Source organism: Callorhinchus milii, unplaced genomic scaffold (genome assembly GCF_018977255.1).
Source record: "Callorhinchus milii isolate IMCB2004 unplaced genomic scaffold, IMCB_Cmil_1.0 Scaffold10, whole genome shotgun sequence".
NCBI classification, from domain to species: domain Eukaryota; kingdom Metazoa; phylum Chordata; class Chondrichthyes; order Chimaeriformes; family Callorhinchidae; genus Callorhinchus; species Callorhinchus milii.
The window spans coordinates 14,126,733-14,144,621 of NW_024704751.1; the positions used below are offsets into that span (position 1 = coordinate 14,126,733).

General features: G+C 50.8%; 1 protein-coding gene across 1 annotated transcript; it reads left to right on the forward strand.

The window, feature by feature from the left end:
- The first annotated feature begins 1,612 nt into the window (after window positions 1-1,612).
- luzp1 (leucine zipper protein 1) lies at window positions 1,613-13,250 on the forward strand. The gene is given in 6 exon segments (XM_042338591.1): window positions 1,613-1,996; window positions 5,881-6,263; window positions 6,266-8,124; window positions 8,182-9,276; window positions 12,256-12,477; window positions 12,982-13,250. Coding segments are annotated over 5 exon segments (3,327 nt in total). The 5' UTR covers window positions 1,613-1,996; window positions 5,881-6,151; the 3' UTR covers window positions 13,021-13,250.
- Window positions 13,251-17,889: the final 4,639 nt, after the last annotated feature.

A 17,889-nucleotide genomic window follows, 5' to 3' on the forward strand; every position in this document is an offset into this window, starting at 1 on the left:
AAAAATTCCCCTCTCTTTTTGAATAGCGCCGTAGGATCTTTAACATCCATTCATTTCATCCACAAGATACACAGTCACTTTCACTTTACAGTATATCCAGTTTACCAGTAGGATGATGTCTCCAACAATGGAGCGATGCTCTGGGGCGTCAGCCCAGACTGTGAGCTCAAAGTCTCCGACGTAGGGCTTGAACCCACAACCTTCTGACTCAAGGGGCGAGAGCGGACCGACTGAGCCGACCTGACACCTGCAATGACACTAGCCAGTCGGCAAAGGGGCAGAGAGTCACTAGTCCTGAAGCACAACACTGAACAACAGCCCCCCCCCCCCCTCCACCTCTCACGGAGAGAGTCACTTGGTGGGAGGGAGGGAGAGGCCCAATAAAAGGCCAACGTAAAGTGCAAACTGTTTATTCCAGAATAAATACTTAATGAATGATCCCAGCCATATGCAGCATCTCCATTGTGATTACTTTCTGTGCTTTGTTACGCCTAAAGCAGGAAAAGCCATTTAATGTTTCCCGGGTATATAATTACTGGGATTAAAAAGCAGCTGCTAACTTTCAGGGTGGACAATGGAAGCGTTGAGAACCCTGATATCATGAAGCTGGTTGACTTATCCATCAGGTGTGTCAGCGTGGCCCAGACGGGACGGGAGCGCGCTCACCCTCCCAAGTCAGAAAGTTGTGGGTTCGAGCTCCGCACATTGAGCTCCCAAAGTCCAGGCTGACTCTCAAGCACAGTGCTGGGGTGGGGGGGGGGGGGGGGTTGTGGTGATGGAGCACTACATTGTTGGTATGTTCCCAGCCGACCCACTTCACAGCATATATTGTGAAGCGTTTTGAGACGTCTCAAGGGTTATTACTATTATTGTGGCAGTTTGCAGAGCATTGCTGTGTGCAAATTGGCTACAGCCTGTGGTCAGTCTTGGTGTGTAAGGGCACAACTTTAGTGGAGTTAAATAACAATAATATTAATACTGAGCAAAAACCCATGGGACCACTTTTTGGCACAACATTACCAGCTCCCAGGACAGAGGGAATTATGTGGCGAGAGAGAGCGCGAGAGAGAGAGCAGAAGTGGGAGTTAAAAGAAAATGAAGTTTCCCGGGCAAAACAGCTCTCAGGAGAGCAGGGTGACGTTCTGAGAATTTAGCTCCTTCTCTCTTTTTTTAAGAAAAAAGATGGTTTTGCCTTTAATTTCACCTCATTAATAATTCAGGCGAGAGAAAGCGGTGCGCGTCAGTTAGAGGGGGCAAACTGTTTGGCGGTGTCTGTTTGTTCAGTGTTGGTCACAAACTGTTTAAAGGCTTTGTTTTCATTTGGAGAATGTGAAGCCCGGCGATCGAAGGGTGTCCCATAGTAGCCCTCTCCAGTGGAGGTTTTCAACAGCATCCAGACGTGTCCGCAGTTTATCTCCGAGGAGCCCATTAACCCTTTGGGAGCTGGTTGAGGGGGAGGCGGTGTTAATCGTTCACTTTGTCGCTGCTCGGGACATTTGCTGTGTGCAAATTGGTTACTGCATTGCCTCTGTACATGTGCGCGTGTTTCTCTTTGAGAGAGGGAGGGAGGGGGAAGAGCGATGCCGCCCCCCCCACCCCCCATGAAGGGTGCTATGTAAATGCAAGTTGTTGCAGGAGGGAGAGACTGGCAGCTACCTTTTGTCATGGTTAACAATTCCAGGGCAGGCAGGAAGTCAGCAAGGACCCAGTAAGAGCCTTTTTTTATTGTTAATTAGAGGCTTTCACACACAGAAAGAAGTCCGCAAGCTTTTCTGGTGGTCAAACAGAGGACTTTTCCGTGTCAATAGTTGTGGTTGCATTCTGCGGAGAGAGAGGGAGAGAGAGAGAGAGAGAGAGAGAGAACAAGCTGGTGGTACACACACTGACCTCAGCTGTGTCTCCAATGTATTTAGTTCAGTGTTAGCAAATACTGGGACAATGCCTAGTCTCGTAAGATCAGGACGGTGGCAGCAACACAGCGGGCTGGTGCTCACAGGTAAGTATGTGTGCGTGTGTATATGTGTGTGTGGGGGGGCGGGCGGGCGGGGGGGGTTATTAACTCTATTGGAACCCACATTTATTGATGTTAAGGTGTAATTGCTAGACGCAATCTGGTGTTTGGCAGAGATGTGTTGGTCCTTGTAGTGCCCTGGGTATCATTTGCAAGGGTAAAATATCGTCTTGATTATTAAAAGGCGTTGATATCTGCAGGGTCTTCGGGGAGAATGGGGAGACCGCATTCTCACACCAGGCAGAAGACGACCGCAGCCAAAATCGCCGTGATTCTTACGAGGGAAGCAGTTGATCTGGGAGGGGGTGAGTGGGGGATTCAGCAAAAAGCAAATCCAGTGGGAAAAAATTAGCTGCTGCTTCTGTATTTTTTTTTGTGTGTGTATATATATATATATATATGCGTCCAGTTGTACGCAGCCAAGAAGAGGCACTTTACTGTACTGCATCGCTTTGCAGAGCAGGGGTGACCTTGCCGAGAGAGCTGGAGAGGGGATGCTGAGTGTGCTGTAATACTTGAATACCAAGCAGCCAAGGGACCCTCTTGATAAACAGACCACAGGTCAACTGCAATCCATACCACATCTGACAATCCTCCCACCACCCCCCAACCCACCTGGTGTGTAATTGTAACATGATTTAAATTCAATTTTATTCTATAATAGGAGGAAATTATGGAGTTGTGTGTGTGCATGTGGGTGGTGAGGGAGAATCGGAAGAGGACATTCCACCTGGATCTAGATTTACTCTATGAACTTAACGGTTTTAAGCGTCCAGAATTTGGCAAATTGCTGGATTGAGTTTTATTGCATGGTGGTGGTGAGTGAGGGGAGGTGAGAGGGAGAAAGAAAAACACAGATTCAAAGTTAAGAGGTTGAACTCTGGAATTCTGGAATTTGATTAATTCAGTAATTTGACGGATTCAGGAAATTTCCCAATTCTGGATGCTCTTAGACGCTGCATCGAGTGGAGTAGTCTAGGGCTGGGTGGGATTTCTCCTCGGGACTGAGGTCCTCTAGGGACCACAGCTGTCTTTCCCAGTAAAGAGCAAACTTCTACCAATGCAGGTCAATGCTTACTTAGCATTTATGTCCCTTTCGCTACAGATCAATGAGGTGGTGTAAATGAAGCCGGCATTAATTAGATTGAGCGGAGCACGGTTCATCTCTGGACAGGGGCAATCACTTTAAATGATTAAATAATGTAAGCCCAGGTCAGAGCCAGGGACATGTTATTTCCATTTGATAAGGTGCTGTTAAAAGTGGTTGAAAAACCACTGACAATCTTAACTCATGCAGGATGGGAATGACAGACTGACAACCCATGTCTGTTGCCCGACTCAGTTTATAGCAGTCTCACCGCTTGAGTCAGAAGGTTGTGGGTTCCAGGCCCCCAAGTCAGGACTTTGAACTCGCATCGTCTAAGATGATGCTCTGATAAGAGTTTTTGGGGGAAGGGGGAAGAGTGCTGCACTGTCAGAGGTTAAACTGAGCAGATGAGATGTTAAACCGAGGTCCCGTCTGTGCCCTGTTCAGATGGACGTTGAAGATCCCACTTATAATAATAATCCTTGTATTTGATAAAGCATCTTTCACGTCAAGACGTCCCAAAGCTACAAGATACACAGTCACTCCACTCTACAGGGCATCCTGCGAAGCGCTTTGAGGCATCTCGCAGACGCAATACAGTGGAGTCCTGTAGCTCAGTGGTTAGACCACTCGCTTTGCAAGTGAGAGACCTGAGTTCAATTCCAGGCAGAGGGCGAAACCTTGGGCAAGTTTCCTTACTCCACACAGAGCCTAATAATAATCCCTCCAAAACCCCAAACAATAATAAATTGGTCATTTTCAATCTACGACTGTTTGTGGGACATTGCTGTGCGCAATTGGCTGCCGCGTTCGCCCACAAACATACAGTCAATTCACGTTACAGTCTATTCTGTGAAGCGCTTTGGGACGTCCTCCCGACGTGAAAAGCGCTATATCAAATGCAAGGATTATTATTATTATTATTATTATTATTATAAAGCACTTCACAGGGTAAACTATAAAGTGGATTGACTGTGTATTTTGTGAGCGAATTGCAGGAGCCAATTGTGTACAGCAATGTCCCACAAACAGCCATGGAGTGAGTGACCATTATCTCGGGGGTTTGGCCAGGACACCGGGAGAATCCCTCTTCTCTCTTTGAATAGTGCCATGAAATCCTTAACATTCAACTGAACAGGCAGACAGGATCTTGCTTTAATCGCTAATCCGAAGGACGGCGCCTGACAACAAACCCCAACCCCACCCCATCACTGCATTGGAGTGTCATCTTAGATAATGTGATTCCAAGCGCCGACGTGAGGCTTGAACTCCCAAACCTTCTGACTCAGAAGCAAGAGCGCTACCATTGCCCCAGCCTGACATGAGGGAGCGTTTCTTTCCCTGTGTCCTGGCCAACAATCCCCGAGATAAAATCGGTCATTCATCTCATGACTCCTTGTGTGGATGTTGGAAATGTGTAAATTGGCCACATTTGCCTACAAAATCCACAGCCACTGCACTTTACAGTAAATCCTGTGAATCGCTTTGAGACGTGTGTCCTGGATCCATTCACATCTTCACGACTGAGGTGGATAGATATTTGTTAGGTCATGGTATTAAGGGATCAGGGGCATGGGCAGGTATTTAGACTTGAGGTACAGATCAGCCATGATCTTACAGAATGGCAGAACAGGGTCAAGGGCTGAATAGCCGACTCCTGTTTCTACGTTTCCAATGTGAAAGGCCTGTGTCAAATGGAAGGATTATAATGATTCATTACATTTAAATTGCTGCAGAATGGCTTCACTCAATCACTACAGATGAGTGGAATTTATTTTATTAATAAACCTTCTGCACACAAGTGGCAGTTATTGCCCACCTCCTGTACCTTGCCCTCCCCCCTTCCCCGCCGGGTGAAAACTGTGGGCAAGTTGTTTCTTGCTGACGTGCAAGCCATGTGGGTAAAGCTGCAGTAGCAGGCGCATTGCTGCACAGAGCCATAAACTAGCTGCATTTCATCTCATTTCCACCCTTGTCAGCACTGCGTCGGCAAGGAAATCAATGTCCCTTAAAGCAAAGTCAAGCCAAGCTTCATCTACAGAAAACACAGTCGCTGCACTTTGCATCAAACCCTGTTTCGCGACACCCTCCTGACTGCAAAAAGCGTTACATCAGACGTGAGGAGTATTATTATTGTTGTTGTCACAGTCATGGAGAATCCCAGCCGGTCATAAGCAAAATGTGTTTATTTCTCTGCTACAGTATTATCCAAAAATGTAAAATTCAATACAATGGGGATAAATATAACACTGCATGGTATAGTCAATTCACTTTACAATATATTCAATGAAGCCTTTAAGATGTCTCAAAGGTGTGATAAGGCTTAAGAGTGATGTGTATAAATGCAAATTGTTCTTGTGATTGTCAAACCCCCCCCCATTATTTTAGCCTAGAAATAATCAATTCATGAGAATCTTTTTAAAAGTTCAACCACTGTCCAGACTTTGCTTTCTTCACGCTGAAGGTTGTAATAAATAAACGGTAACAGAACAGTAATTCCTTTGAATTTATAAAAAAAGTATCGACTGTGTATTTTGTGGGTGAACACAGCAGCCAATTTGCAGACAGCGACATCCTGTGAAGGGAATGACTGATGTTTATGGGTCGTAAATTAGTAATTATACAGTATTCCTCATGTAGGGAAATGACTGAGAGCTATAGAGATGGAATGAGAGTCTGAGCAAGGGAGGGAGATAGTGCAGGGGGGAAAGAAAGCGAGCAGTAGTTAATGTTTGAATGCTCAATAACTGAGACATCTCTAACGTCACTTCTCTCGTTGCAGGTTAAGATGCTTTTGGATTGGCAGAAAGCACTTCCGATGCCATTTGGAAAGGTTCCTGTGAAACCAAGAACAGAGGCAAAACCGTATTTAAAAAGACAATTTTACAATTGAAGAGGGAGCAGGGTTTGAAAAAAAAAGAGAGAGAGATCACAGCTCGGACAAGACTGCATGAACAAGCAGACGAGGGAGCAGGGATTTGTTTTTTAAAAAAAAGCGAAGAGAAAAAACAGAACAAGGAGCTCGAGTCCGCAGGAACTTTGCAGGGGTAGGGATGGCGGACGTAACGGGGCTAAAGGACGCCTCTAGCAGGCAACTGCGGTCGAAGCTCACCCTTCTCAGCCGACGCATCGATGAATTGGAGGAGACCACTAAGAGCCTGCACAGGACGAAGACGAACTTATGGACATCCAGGACAAAATCATGCAGGCCGAGGGCAGCAACTGCAGCTTGCTGGCCGAGGTGGACACCCTGCGGAAGAGGATGCTGACCATCGAGGGGAAGGACGAGGAGATCAGGAAGGCTGAGGGAATGTGCAGGAACCTGAAGGAAAAGTTGGAGGCGGAGGTGAAACTGAGCAAGGATCTGAAGAGGAAGATCGAGAAGCTGCAGGACAGGATGAGCGAACTGGAGCGCTTGGAAGAGGCGTTTAACAGGAGCAAGTCGGACTGCACCCAGCTGTGCCTGAGCTTGAACGAGGAGAAGAACCTGACGAGGAAGCTGACCACGGAGTTGGAGGCGCTTCGGGCGAGGGTGTACGAGCTGGAGGCCTCGGAGGGCCGGCTGGACAGGTCGGAGAGGGACATCATCGAGGAGCTGGAGAAGCTGAAGTCGCTGGCCGTGGTCTTGGCGGACGAGGGGGGGAGGACCGCGGGCGACAAGCTGAGGCGGAACGAAGAAGACACCGAGGAGCTGACGGGGAAAGTGGAGCCGAACAACCGGCTGCCCGCCGCGGACCAGAGCAAGAACTCGTCGAACCTCAGGGCCAACGCCAACGAGAGGACCGGCAACTACACGGGAGACCTGCGGATCGAGGAGGCCGTCTCCTCCGGCCCGGCCAAGAGGGGCTACAACCCGCCGAGGCCGACGCCGCCGGGCGGCCACGGCCCGAGGAACAAGGCCTTCCCGGAGGGCCAGGAGGAGGACAACAAGGTGAAGGACCTCACGCAGGAGGTCGAGAAGCTGAAGAAGCGCCTGAAGCTGCTGGAGACGGTGGAGGGCGACCTGAGGAGGACCCGAGGCGACTACAACGAGCTCCAGGAGAGGTTCCTGAGCGAGCAGAGCCGAGCCAAGGCCTTGGCCGAGCAGGTGGACGAGCTCAGGCTCCAGGCGGCCAGAGGGCGGGGCCCGGGCCTGGAGAACGGCGAGCCCGGCTGCCAGGAGGCCCGAGACGGCAGGGCAAGACCGGAGAGGCCCAGGAGCCGAGGCCTACCCGCGGAGCGGGAGCGGGCGAGGAACCGGGACCTGCTGCAGCTGGAGGAGGACGGCGGGTCCAGGAGCTACCGCCGGCCGCTCAGCCCGAGCGCCGGCCGCAGGCCGCACAGGGCCTCGTCCAACCCCAGGGCCCCCGAGGAGGAGAAGCCGGGGGGAGGCGGCAGAGGCCCGGGCTCCGGGCCCAGGGACCAGGAGAGGCTGAAGAAGCCGCGGGAGCAGCCCTCGGTGCTCAGCCGCTACCCGCCGGCGGCCAACGAACCCGGCCCCGGCGTCAAGCGGCCCTGGGGCTCCCAGGCCAAGCCCAGCGACCCCGGCCTCAAGTACAAGCCGGAGCCGCTCCCGCCGCCGCCGCCCACGGTGGCTGCCGAGCGCCCGAAGAGGCCGCCCGCCTCCTCCTGGGTCAACAGCTACTCCCAGCCCGAGCCCGGCGGCCCAAGCAAAGCCTCGGACTCGGGGGAGGAATGGCCGGCGGCCCCGCGGCTCCTGAACGGCTCGGCGGCCCCTCACACCCAGTCGAGCTCCCGCTACAGGAGGCAGCGGCCGGCCTCCCCCAGCGAGCAGCCCGCCGACTCGGGCTGGGCTGAGGCCGAGGATGAGGAGCTTTCGTCGGCCAAGAAGGTGGTGGAGGAGGAGGAGCCGGAGCCGCCGCCGAGCCTGGGGCCCGCGAGGCCTCGCTACTCGCGTAGAGACCGCCGCGAGGCCAGTCACGAATTCCGGGCCGTGAGGTGCTACGCGGAGGACGACGACGAGCCGCCGCCATCGCCGCCGCCGCCGCCGCCGCACGAGTCGTCCGTCCTCCAGGCGGAGCGGGTGGTGACGGCCGCGGCCGAAGACGAAGAGGAGGTGGAGGAGGAGGTGGTGGTGGTGGTGGTCGAGGCCGAGGTGATGGCGGCGGAGGAGGAGGAGGAGGAGGCCGTCGTGTCCGCTGAATGGCGGCCCTTCTCCCCGGGCTCGGGCTCCGGCCCGGCGCTGAGGAGAGTGTGCAGCCCGCGGGAGAGCCTGCGCTCCAGGGCCGTCATCCAACCCGCCATCGTGGCGATCGACAAGAAGCGGATGATGACGACGACGGCGGCGGTGGCTGCCTCGGCGGTGGTTGGGCCCGAACCCGAGCCCGGGCTTGGATTTGGGCTCAGGCGGCCCGCCGAGAGGTCGGAGCGGGAGGGCGGCCGCTCGGCCCGGAGAGCCATCGTGACCAGCAGCATCTGCATCCCGCCGGCCGAGTTGCCCCGCCCGCGGGGGGTCAGGGAGACGCACACGTCGACCGGCCGCATCACCATCGCCCCGCCGGCGGGGACGTCGGCGGCGGCGGCCGCGCCCGAGGCCCGAGGCCCCCCCGGCGGCGGCGGCCTCCACATGGAGTACGAGATCTCCATCCCCCGCAGCGACATCACCATGAAGCCGCCGGACTCGGACAGCGACGACGAGGGGACGGAGGAGGAGGAGGAGGACGACGACGAGGACGAGGGGGAGGAAGAGGAGCAAATGGCGGCCGAGGTCGAGTCGCGGCCTGAGGCCTCGGTGAGCAGGTCGTCCGCCGCCGCCGCCGATGATGGTGGCGGTAACGGCGGCTGGAGGAGCCGGCGGAGCGCGCTGCCCGACCCCGACTGGAGGAGCCCGGGCCTCGCCGCCGCCGCCGAACTCGACCGCCCCGCCTGGAGGAGCGGCCGGGCCGCGGGCGAGGCGAAACCCGAGGCCGCTCTGGATTTCTCCAGGGTCACGGCCCGGAGAGCCGCCCACCGGCCGCTGACCTCCTCCTACATCTCCTGCCCGGCCTCAGACGGCCCAGAGCCCGGCCCAGGCCCCGGCCCCGGCTTCGGCGGCCTCTCCTCCCGGCGGCTCAATAACTTTGCGGGGCCCGAAGACGCTGTGGTGTCGCGGCTCCACGCCCCGGACTCCGGGGGCCGCAGGAATCAGAGAGCCACTGTGGCGGCCAAAGTGGCGGATTACAACAACAGCTGCTCCTCGGTAACTAATGCCGTTAATTACACAGGAGCGTCTCTGTCTGCACTCCCTCACCCCCCCACCCCCCAACCCACCCCCCACAGCCCCCACACACACACACACCCCCCCCCCCCACACGCACACCCACAACCCCCCCCCACACACTCCCTCACCCCCCCCCACACACACACACACCCTCACCCCACACCCACAACCCCAGACACACTCCCTCACCCCCCCCACAACACCCACCCCCCACACACACACACCCTCACACACACAACTACACCCCCTCACACACACAACTACACCCCCTCACACACACACACGCACCCCCACCCCCTCACACACACACCCACACACACACACCCCCACACACACTCAACTACACACACACACACCCACACCCACACACACACACACACACTCACACACACAACTACACCCCCTCACTCACACACACAACTACACACACACACCCTCACAATTACACCCCCCCCCTCACGCACACAACTACACACAACCCCTCTCACACACACCCTCACACACAACAACACACACACACCCTCACAAACACCGCCCCCCCCGCACCCACCCACAACCACACCCCCACACACAACTACACACCCCCCTCACACACACACCCCTCACACACACACACAACCACACCCCCACCCCTCACACACAACCACACACACACCCCTCACATACAGACACCCCCTCACACACACACACACAACCACACCCCCCCCTCACACACACACACAACCACACCCCCCCTCATACACACACAAGCACACACCCCCCACACACAAGCACACACTCTCACACACACACAACCACCCCCCCCACACACAACACCCCCCCCCACGCACACACCCCCCCACACACAAACACCCCACACACCCCACACACACCCCCCCCCCCCCGACACACACACAACAACAACAACATTACAGTTGTATAGCGTCTTTCGCGTCGGGAGGACTTCCCAAGGCACTGGACGTTTCAGTGTTCCGGCCCCGAGCTGGGGGGTTGGGGGGGGGAGGGGGGGAGTTTATAATAATAATAATAACAATCCTTGCATTTGATATAGTGCTTTTCACGTCTTCGAGACGTCTCAAAGCGCTTCACAGAATAGACTGTAAAATGAATTGACCGTATATTTGGGGGTGAAACACGGCAGCCGACTGCGCACAGCGGCGTCCCACAAACAGTCGTGGATTGAAAGTTTGGAGGGCACCTTCACTGGTGGGGGAAGCGGAGATTGAAAGCACCCTCGAAGAGTGGGGGGGTGGGGGCGCGTGCGGTTCTTGAGAAGGGGGCGAGGCGGGGGTGGGGAAGGACCCGCGAGGTGGAGTTTCCATTGTGGCCTCACAGTCCACTCGTACTGAGGGACCAGGGCTTCCAACACCCCTCCTCATCCCCCCGCCCGGGACATCCTCCAGAGGATAGGCTTCAAAACCCTCGTCCTCGCATCATTCACGGCTTTGCTCCACTCTGCCTCTGCGACCTGCTAACTCCATACCGATCTCTCCGTTGGGCAGACTCTGGCCGGCGCCATTCTCCCACCCCCTTCGCCCCCCCCCCCCCCCCCCCCACTCGCCCCACTATCGCATTCTGCCCCCCGTCCTTTGGAACTCCATCCCACAGTCCCATTCCCTCGACCCCCTCCCTTACCTAATTCAAGGTCCATCTCAAGACCTTGCTCTATGACTGGCCCAACTTGTCCCGGTGACGTAAATCATCCCGTTATCAATATCCAACAAGGGACGCATTTATTGATGTATTGATACATCTCGTCACTCTGGATCACTCGGAACTGAGCCCTCGCCCTTGGAGTGACGGGTTATCAGGAGTTCACTGTATCTCCCTTCCCTTTCTTTGTTGTGAACGTATCTTGCTTTGTTACTTTGGTGAATAACACTTGGTGAATCCAGTTTGGGGCTCTGCTCAGACTTGCATCCCTTATAATTTGCCCTTTTGGCGCTGCTCCGCAGCCGCCCCACTTGAAGGATGACCTTAATAGGCATCAGCGTCAGCATTCACGTCCCATTCTCGATCTGCCATCATTCGAAAAGAACGTGTTTCGGATTAGTCAGCCCGACTAAAGCGAGTCGTTTCGGTGGGGGGGGGGGTGGGGGGGGGAAATCTACATCACACTTGGGGGAGAGCGACAGCTCGGCCGAGCAGAGCTGGCAAAAGAAATGGGAGAGGAAACACACGTGACCTTTTGCGTCCGTTGTGCAATAGACGTGAACATTAGCCGGGAATGTGAAGGTTCATTTCACCAGCGCTGCGGTCAGAAGACAGGAATGTATTTCTGTTTTTTTTTTAAGGGAAAGAAAATGTTTTATTTATAGAATTTCTTTTTAAAAGAAAAGAAAGCAGGTTGCAACATATTAGCTCTTTGATGATAAAATAGTTTAAAGTAATTTGCAAAGTTAATTAACATTTCTTCCCTTAGCCAATTTTTCTCCCTCCTTGATCTCACCCCCCCCCCCCCCCATTTCCTTCAGGGGATCAGTTCCAAATGCATTCAATATAGAGTAGCGCCTCATTAAGATGCCTCAAAGCGCTTCACCGTTACTACCGTAAAGTGGAGTGACTGTGTCCCTCCACAAACATCCCGCAAACAGCCAGGAAAAAATGAGCAAGCGATTTTATTTGGGGGATTTTTGGTCAGGATTAGCTCTGTAACCACATTCGCTGCATTTCGTTTAAAAAATCTACTTTGTGAGCAAAACAAAAAGCAAAACTTTGATTTTTGTGCTTAAAGGCGCCGGGAAAAATCTAAGCGATTGTCATGACGAATTCACAAAATCCATCGTTGGCATTCGTTGGCACCTCAGCCATTTCAAAACAAACCGCTTCAATGCATTTTTTACTTGCAATTTTTTGGGGCAAAATTTGATGTGATAAGCATCTGAATGCCCAAGGAATGTTTTGTGTGTTTTTGTGTGGTTGCTTCTCATACCTTGTGCTAAAACCTTCTTTGTCCAGACAGGGCAAGACAGTTCAGACATGTACTCCATACACAACGCCAACATATTGTTGAAGAAGAAGGAATTGGCAAAGCAATACTTGTCGGATATCAGCATCGAGAGGCTGGCGAGGAACGAGACTGCGGGCAAGAGGCAATCTGTGAAAGTTGAACTGAAAAAAAATGCACTCGGCAGCCCCGTGCACCAGCCCGGCACCAAGTCTGAAGACAAGACACCAATAGTACGGACACAAATCAACTACAACAACAGCTTGCATTGATATAGTGCCTCTCACACAGAGCGCAAATCGGTCGCTCGCTTCCCGCGCGCTTGCGGGGATGTCCCTGTGCACAGATTGGCTGAGCCACGCTCCTCACCCACAAGATACACGGTCACTCCATTTCACAGTGTATCCTGCAAAGCGCTTTGAGACGTCCTCTTGACGTGAAAGGCCCCGCATCACAACAATAATAATCTGTGCATTTGGTACAGCCGTTTTCAGGTCGGGAGGATTCCCCCAAAAAAGTGCTTCACCTGGTTTTGTTGTAAAGTGGAGCGACCGTGTTTTGTGGGGTGAACTTGGCAAACAGTTTGCATGCGCGTTGAACTTCCCCGAAACAACCTTGAAGCGAACAATCCATTTTACTCTGGATTATGTCAAAAGTAAGATTATTATTATCATCATCATCACAAACATCCAACCTGGAAATAATAACAATATTTGTTTTCTCTCTGTTTTGTTTAGGGTATTCTCTCGCAAATAAGGATGACTTCCAGACGGTGAGGCCCTGGCTGGTTTATCTTGAAAGCAGCACTCCAAATCATCGTGTTAATAAGGCACTGCGCAAGCTTCTGCATTATAGGGGATCATTTTTCATCTTGTACATGATATGAACTAAAGCAATCACGCGACATGTATATTTTTCTAGAGGTTGATTGTGTTTTGGGGAGGAGGACCCAGCCAGCGGTTTGCAATCGACTCAACGAAAGAGGCAGCTGCAAACTCCACACTCAGGGGGTAGGAGAGACACCATTCGTTGCCAAAGCCAGGACAGACTGAGCGGAGGTTGGGCGAGGAGTTGGGGGGTGCAGGAGGTGGGGGGAGGGTGGGGGGGGCACGGGGAGGAAAGAGAGTGAGAGACGCAAAACAATCCCCAGAATCCGGGAGCATCGAGAAAGCATCGTTTTGGAGCGAGAGAGAGAATATGAGAAATCCAAGCATAATTTAGCACAAGATGGAGCGTTTGAAGCCATTTCACTGTTGCGGCAGAAGATTTCGGAGGTGGAGGTGGCAGAAATGTAAATACTTGATTTTATAGATTGGAGGGGGTGGGGTGGGGTGGAACTATTTCGCAACCTCTCTTTGAAATGAAAGCGGGGGGGAGGAATTGAGTATTAATTATCCCAGAGTAGGAAACCGTTTGTGTATATAATTTTTTTTATTTGTACTTGGTGAAAGGTTTCTTTTTTTTTAAAAAAGAAGAGAGAAAAAAAGTATTTTTAAAGAAAAAGGAAAAAAGGGGGGTTGTGTCATGTGCTGGAATCCCAAACTGTTAGGGACTTTACGCTCAGTAACGTGCAGACATCGGAAAAGGGACACTAACGATTTCTTCTCGATTCTAAAACCAATAGCAAGCGCAATTTCCTCTAAAGTCGTAGAATCCTACAGGACAGAAGGAGGCCATTTGGCCCATCGTGCCGGTGCCAGCTCTTTAAAAGAGCTATCCAATTAGACCCACTCCCCCATAGGCTCGCAAGTTCTTTTCTTTACAAGTATCCATCCAAATCCCGTGACTCTTGCTTTCGTAGCATTTTAGAAGGCCCAGGATTTCGGCAAGTCATTGAACTCGGGCTCAACTTCGAAGCTGCTTTTCTCTTCGAGTTTCTTTTGAAAGTTACAAGAAGAAGAAATAAAGGCTTTGAAGTTCAACAACAACTTGCATTTATATAGCACCCTTCTCGGAGGGGGCGGGGGGGTAGCATCTCAGAGTGCTTCGGGCCATGTTTACGAATTTGCCAAATTCTGTACGCTCTAAAATGCAACCCATTAAATCTAGAGCCAGCTGTAATTCTCTCCCCCACCCCTTTCTCCCTGCTCTCCCGCTCATAATAACTACCTACATTTGAGCTAAGGTCAGAGCAACACTGCTCATTGTAAGGAGTTCCTTTGTGTTCATTGTTCCTCTCAAGTGAAGATAATTGATTGATCTTCAGCTTTTTCCAACCTTTTCCCCTCTTGCGTCCCGCCTTTAAACATTCCACTTGAGCAGAAGCAGTAACGCTTCTCACCTTCATTCCACTATGATAAAGAAAAATTAAGAGGAAATGGTCTTGAGGCTAAGAATGGCTGAAGGAATTTCGGGTCTCGGGTGCAAATCCTGGTTTTGTCTGGCGTAAGCAGAATTTGAGCCAGGATACAGATGGGATCCCAATAAATTTATGGAAAATAGGAATATACAGGACAGGGGAAAGGATGATTCTTCTTCTGGCTGGTCCCAGACATCACTTTTAAAGTGTAATTTCGCCCCGTCCCCAATTAAAAAAACAATGCTGCATATGATTGCCAAAAACTGAGGGGAATTTAGCAGAACCACTATGCATTGGTGTCATTCACAGTGTTAACCTTCCAGGCCCATGTGACAATGGGTCTCTCTTAGCCAAGCTTGATTATTCAGAGGGAAAGAGAAGGAACAGGGAGTTAGTTAGCATTTGCAGTATACAACACTTTAACCAAGGAGGATTGTAGACGTGTCAGTGTCAAAGGTTTCACAATATCGTTGCGCTGTCCAGATTCAGGACTTTCCATGTGTAAAGTTAGCACAAAATGTCAAGTGTCATATTTTTGTGACTTCAGATAAGACACTCAAGTCTTTCACTGCTCATCACTACTCACCATCCACTGGAAACTATACGGGCTGGAAATACACCTTAGAGTTGTAACACTTCCCTTTCCCCCCACCCATGACAACATATACAGGCAAGGGGTCTATTTCCACATATAAGCAGATGAGCCCGACTCCTACCTCTGAATTCACCCTCAACTCCAAACCACTCATGTGCATAGAGACAGTGCCTTCAGTTGTCGATTCAGGAAGAAATCCAGTTATAATACCCTGACATCAAATAAGATTTAAAAAGCCAGTCTCCTTAAATGAGGTTAAGTTCCTGTTTTTACCAGCTGCACCAATGTCTGATCTAATCACTCGCCCATTGAGTGGCGGGCAACATAGCTTCTCCCACTCAGTGTCCAGTGATATCCCCTCTCCTCCCCTAACCATTAATTACAGCGACCAATGCAACTTTACACTTGTCTTTATACATATATAAATATATATAAATGTGCAATATACAGTATATCTCATCTGAAAAGGCAGGGAAATGGGATTCCAAATGCAAACATGGTCTAATAAAATAGGTAGGGGGTCAGGCTTAGTGGGTTGAATGATCTCCTATGGATTATCAAAATTGCCAAAACACAAACCAGAAAAGAGAAAAACGAGAAAGCAAAAGCCTCTCTTTTTCTATCTCCGTGAATTTCAACTTGGAAAACGTATCAGAATTCAACCTTCACGACACAGCCTTTATATCTTCCAGCATTGTGAACAAGAAGGCTCCAAAAGTATTTTACATCGACGCAGGAAAAGGCGTCTGGCGTCTAATCCAGATGTCTTTATTGCGTTGTGCCATAAGCACAGACGTGGTGTACAAGACTGCTTCAGAGAATGGTGTTGTGTTAAATAGCAGGTGTATCAATTTAGAGCACTACAGGCCATTCGGGCCAACTAGTCCATGCCAGTATTTACACTCCACATCAGCCACCACCTTGCTTATTCTGTTCTATTCCCTTCTCCTCCTGTGTTGATCTTCAGAGGATCCTCAGTTGATCTTTGCTATTCCCGTGAGAGCTCAACACACAGGAATGTTCACCGTTACCTATTATTGGAGGCTTGAGTAAATGGTCAATGTGACTTTCGTTCCCGAACAGATATCTCATTGGTTATATTTGCGGCATTCCTTAATGTGGTCAGAACTCCCTTTGAGCCTGCAGGAACTCCACTTGGGAGTTAAGATTGCATTTGGAACATATTGTGTAATTTCTAGGAAGATGTTTCATTAAGAAATACCACAGAATAGAATCCGTACCATAAACAAGCTAATGACGGGCTAACAACGATCCACATAAAGCCCAAAGAGAAGCAAAAGAACGAGTGAACGGTGTGAGATGGGGGTTCTTTGGCAATCTGCCAATAAAGGGTCATTTTACCTGGCGCCTGGCAAAACTTATTGGGGGGGGGGGGGGCTGTATTTTGTTAAATGTTCTGAAATGTGATGCACAATGCAGGTCATCGAGTCATAAATCACTGGTGCATTATATGTGGAATCTCCGCAACCCATTCACAGCGTTTCCAAGCCCACGACACACGCTCAAGGAATGCTCAACGCCCGGTAGAGCAAAAGATTGTACACTCGTTCTCTCCTGGGAATCACCCACCATTCTTGCAGCCGAAAAGATGTTCTATCTTGATAATTATGATATTGAATAGCATTACAGCCTTAACTCACACTGTATGCCAGCGAGAGAGACACACACACACACACAAACCCTCACACACATATCAACGCTGGTACTTGAGAATTGCGTAGAAACCACACGAGCCGTAAATAGTTTGATGTAAAAGATTCTTTTTTATATATATATATATATAAACAGGAATTTTAATAGTTAAAAAAGACAATAAACGTGTAACATAAGATGTGTAAGAAAACTAGATTTAATAGCATTATTTATTTGGGTAAAAGGCATCCTATCTATTTTACAATGGCTTGCAATATCACAGTACCAGCCCATTCCTGCAACTGCACAAAGTATTGAGAAACAGGAAGCAGCTGTCACTCACTCACAGTGTCTAACTGCATGTTTACCTGGTCCTCTCCTCTTCGGGAGTTTTTTTTTGCATGTATATTTCTCCGGATTTCAAACTCTCCACTGTACAATAAAAAAATTATATTACTCCTAAATGACCCGTTACCATGCTGTCTTTGCAAATCCCAGCACTCTACCGCACTGTACCGTAAAAGGAGAGGTTCGGAAGAGTTCCCAGAGCGTTGCCAATTCCATAAACGGAATTTAGATTTATACAGCGCCTTTCGAGTCGGGAGGACATCTCAAAGCGCTCGACAATGCCAGCCGGACATCAGGGAAGAGTGGCTGTAGAACAGTCAATGACTTACAACCTGACATAAGAACATAAAAACATAATGCTAGACGAAAAGATCCATCTAGCTCGCTTTCCATCATCCTGGCGGTCGCATACATACGTCCCAAACTACCTATGTACGATATCCCATAATGTTGGTCCTTAGTGGGAGGACTTTGCAGCATTCAGCTTATCTGAATGGCCATCTGACCACCCCCTCCACCACTGTGCTAGAATATTAGACAAGATTGTGAGCAAATGTACCCAACATCAGGCTTTAACACGCAACATCCTGAACCCGGAGACGAGAGTGCGGGCGACTGAGCTAAACTCATGCCCCAAATTGCGTTTTGGGCCAAAACGGATTTGCATCCACAGCTGGGCAAACGTGGTTGGAATTCTCAGCCGTCTTCCAGTCTACAATTAAAGTTCCAGACGTGTGCTTGGATGGAGAT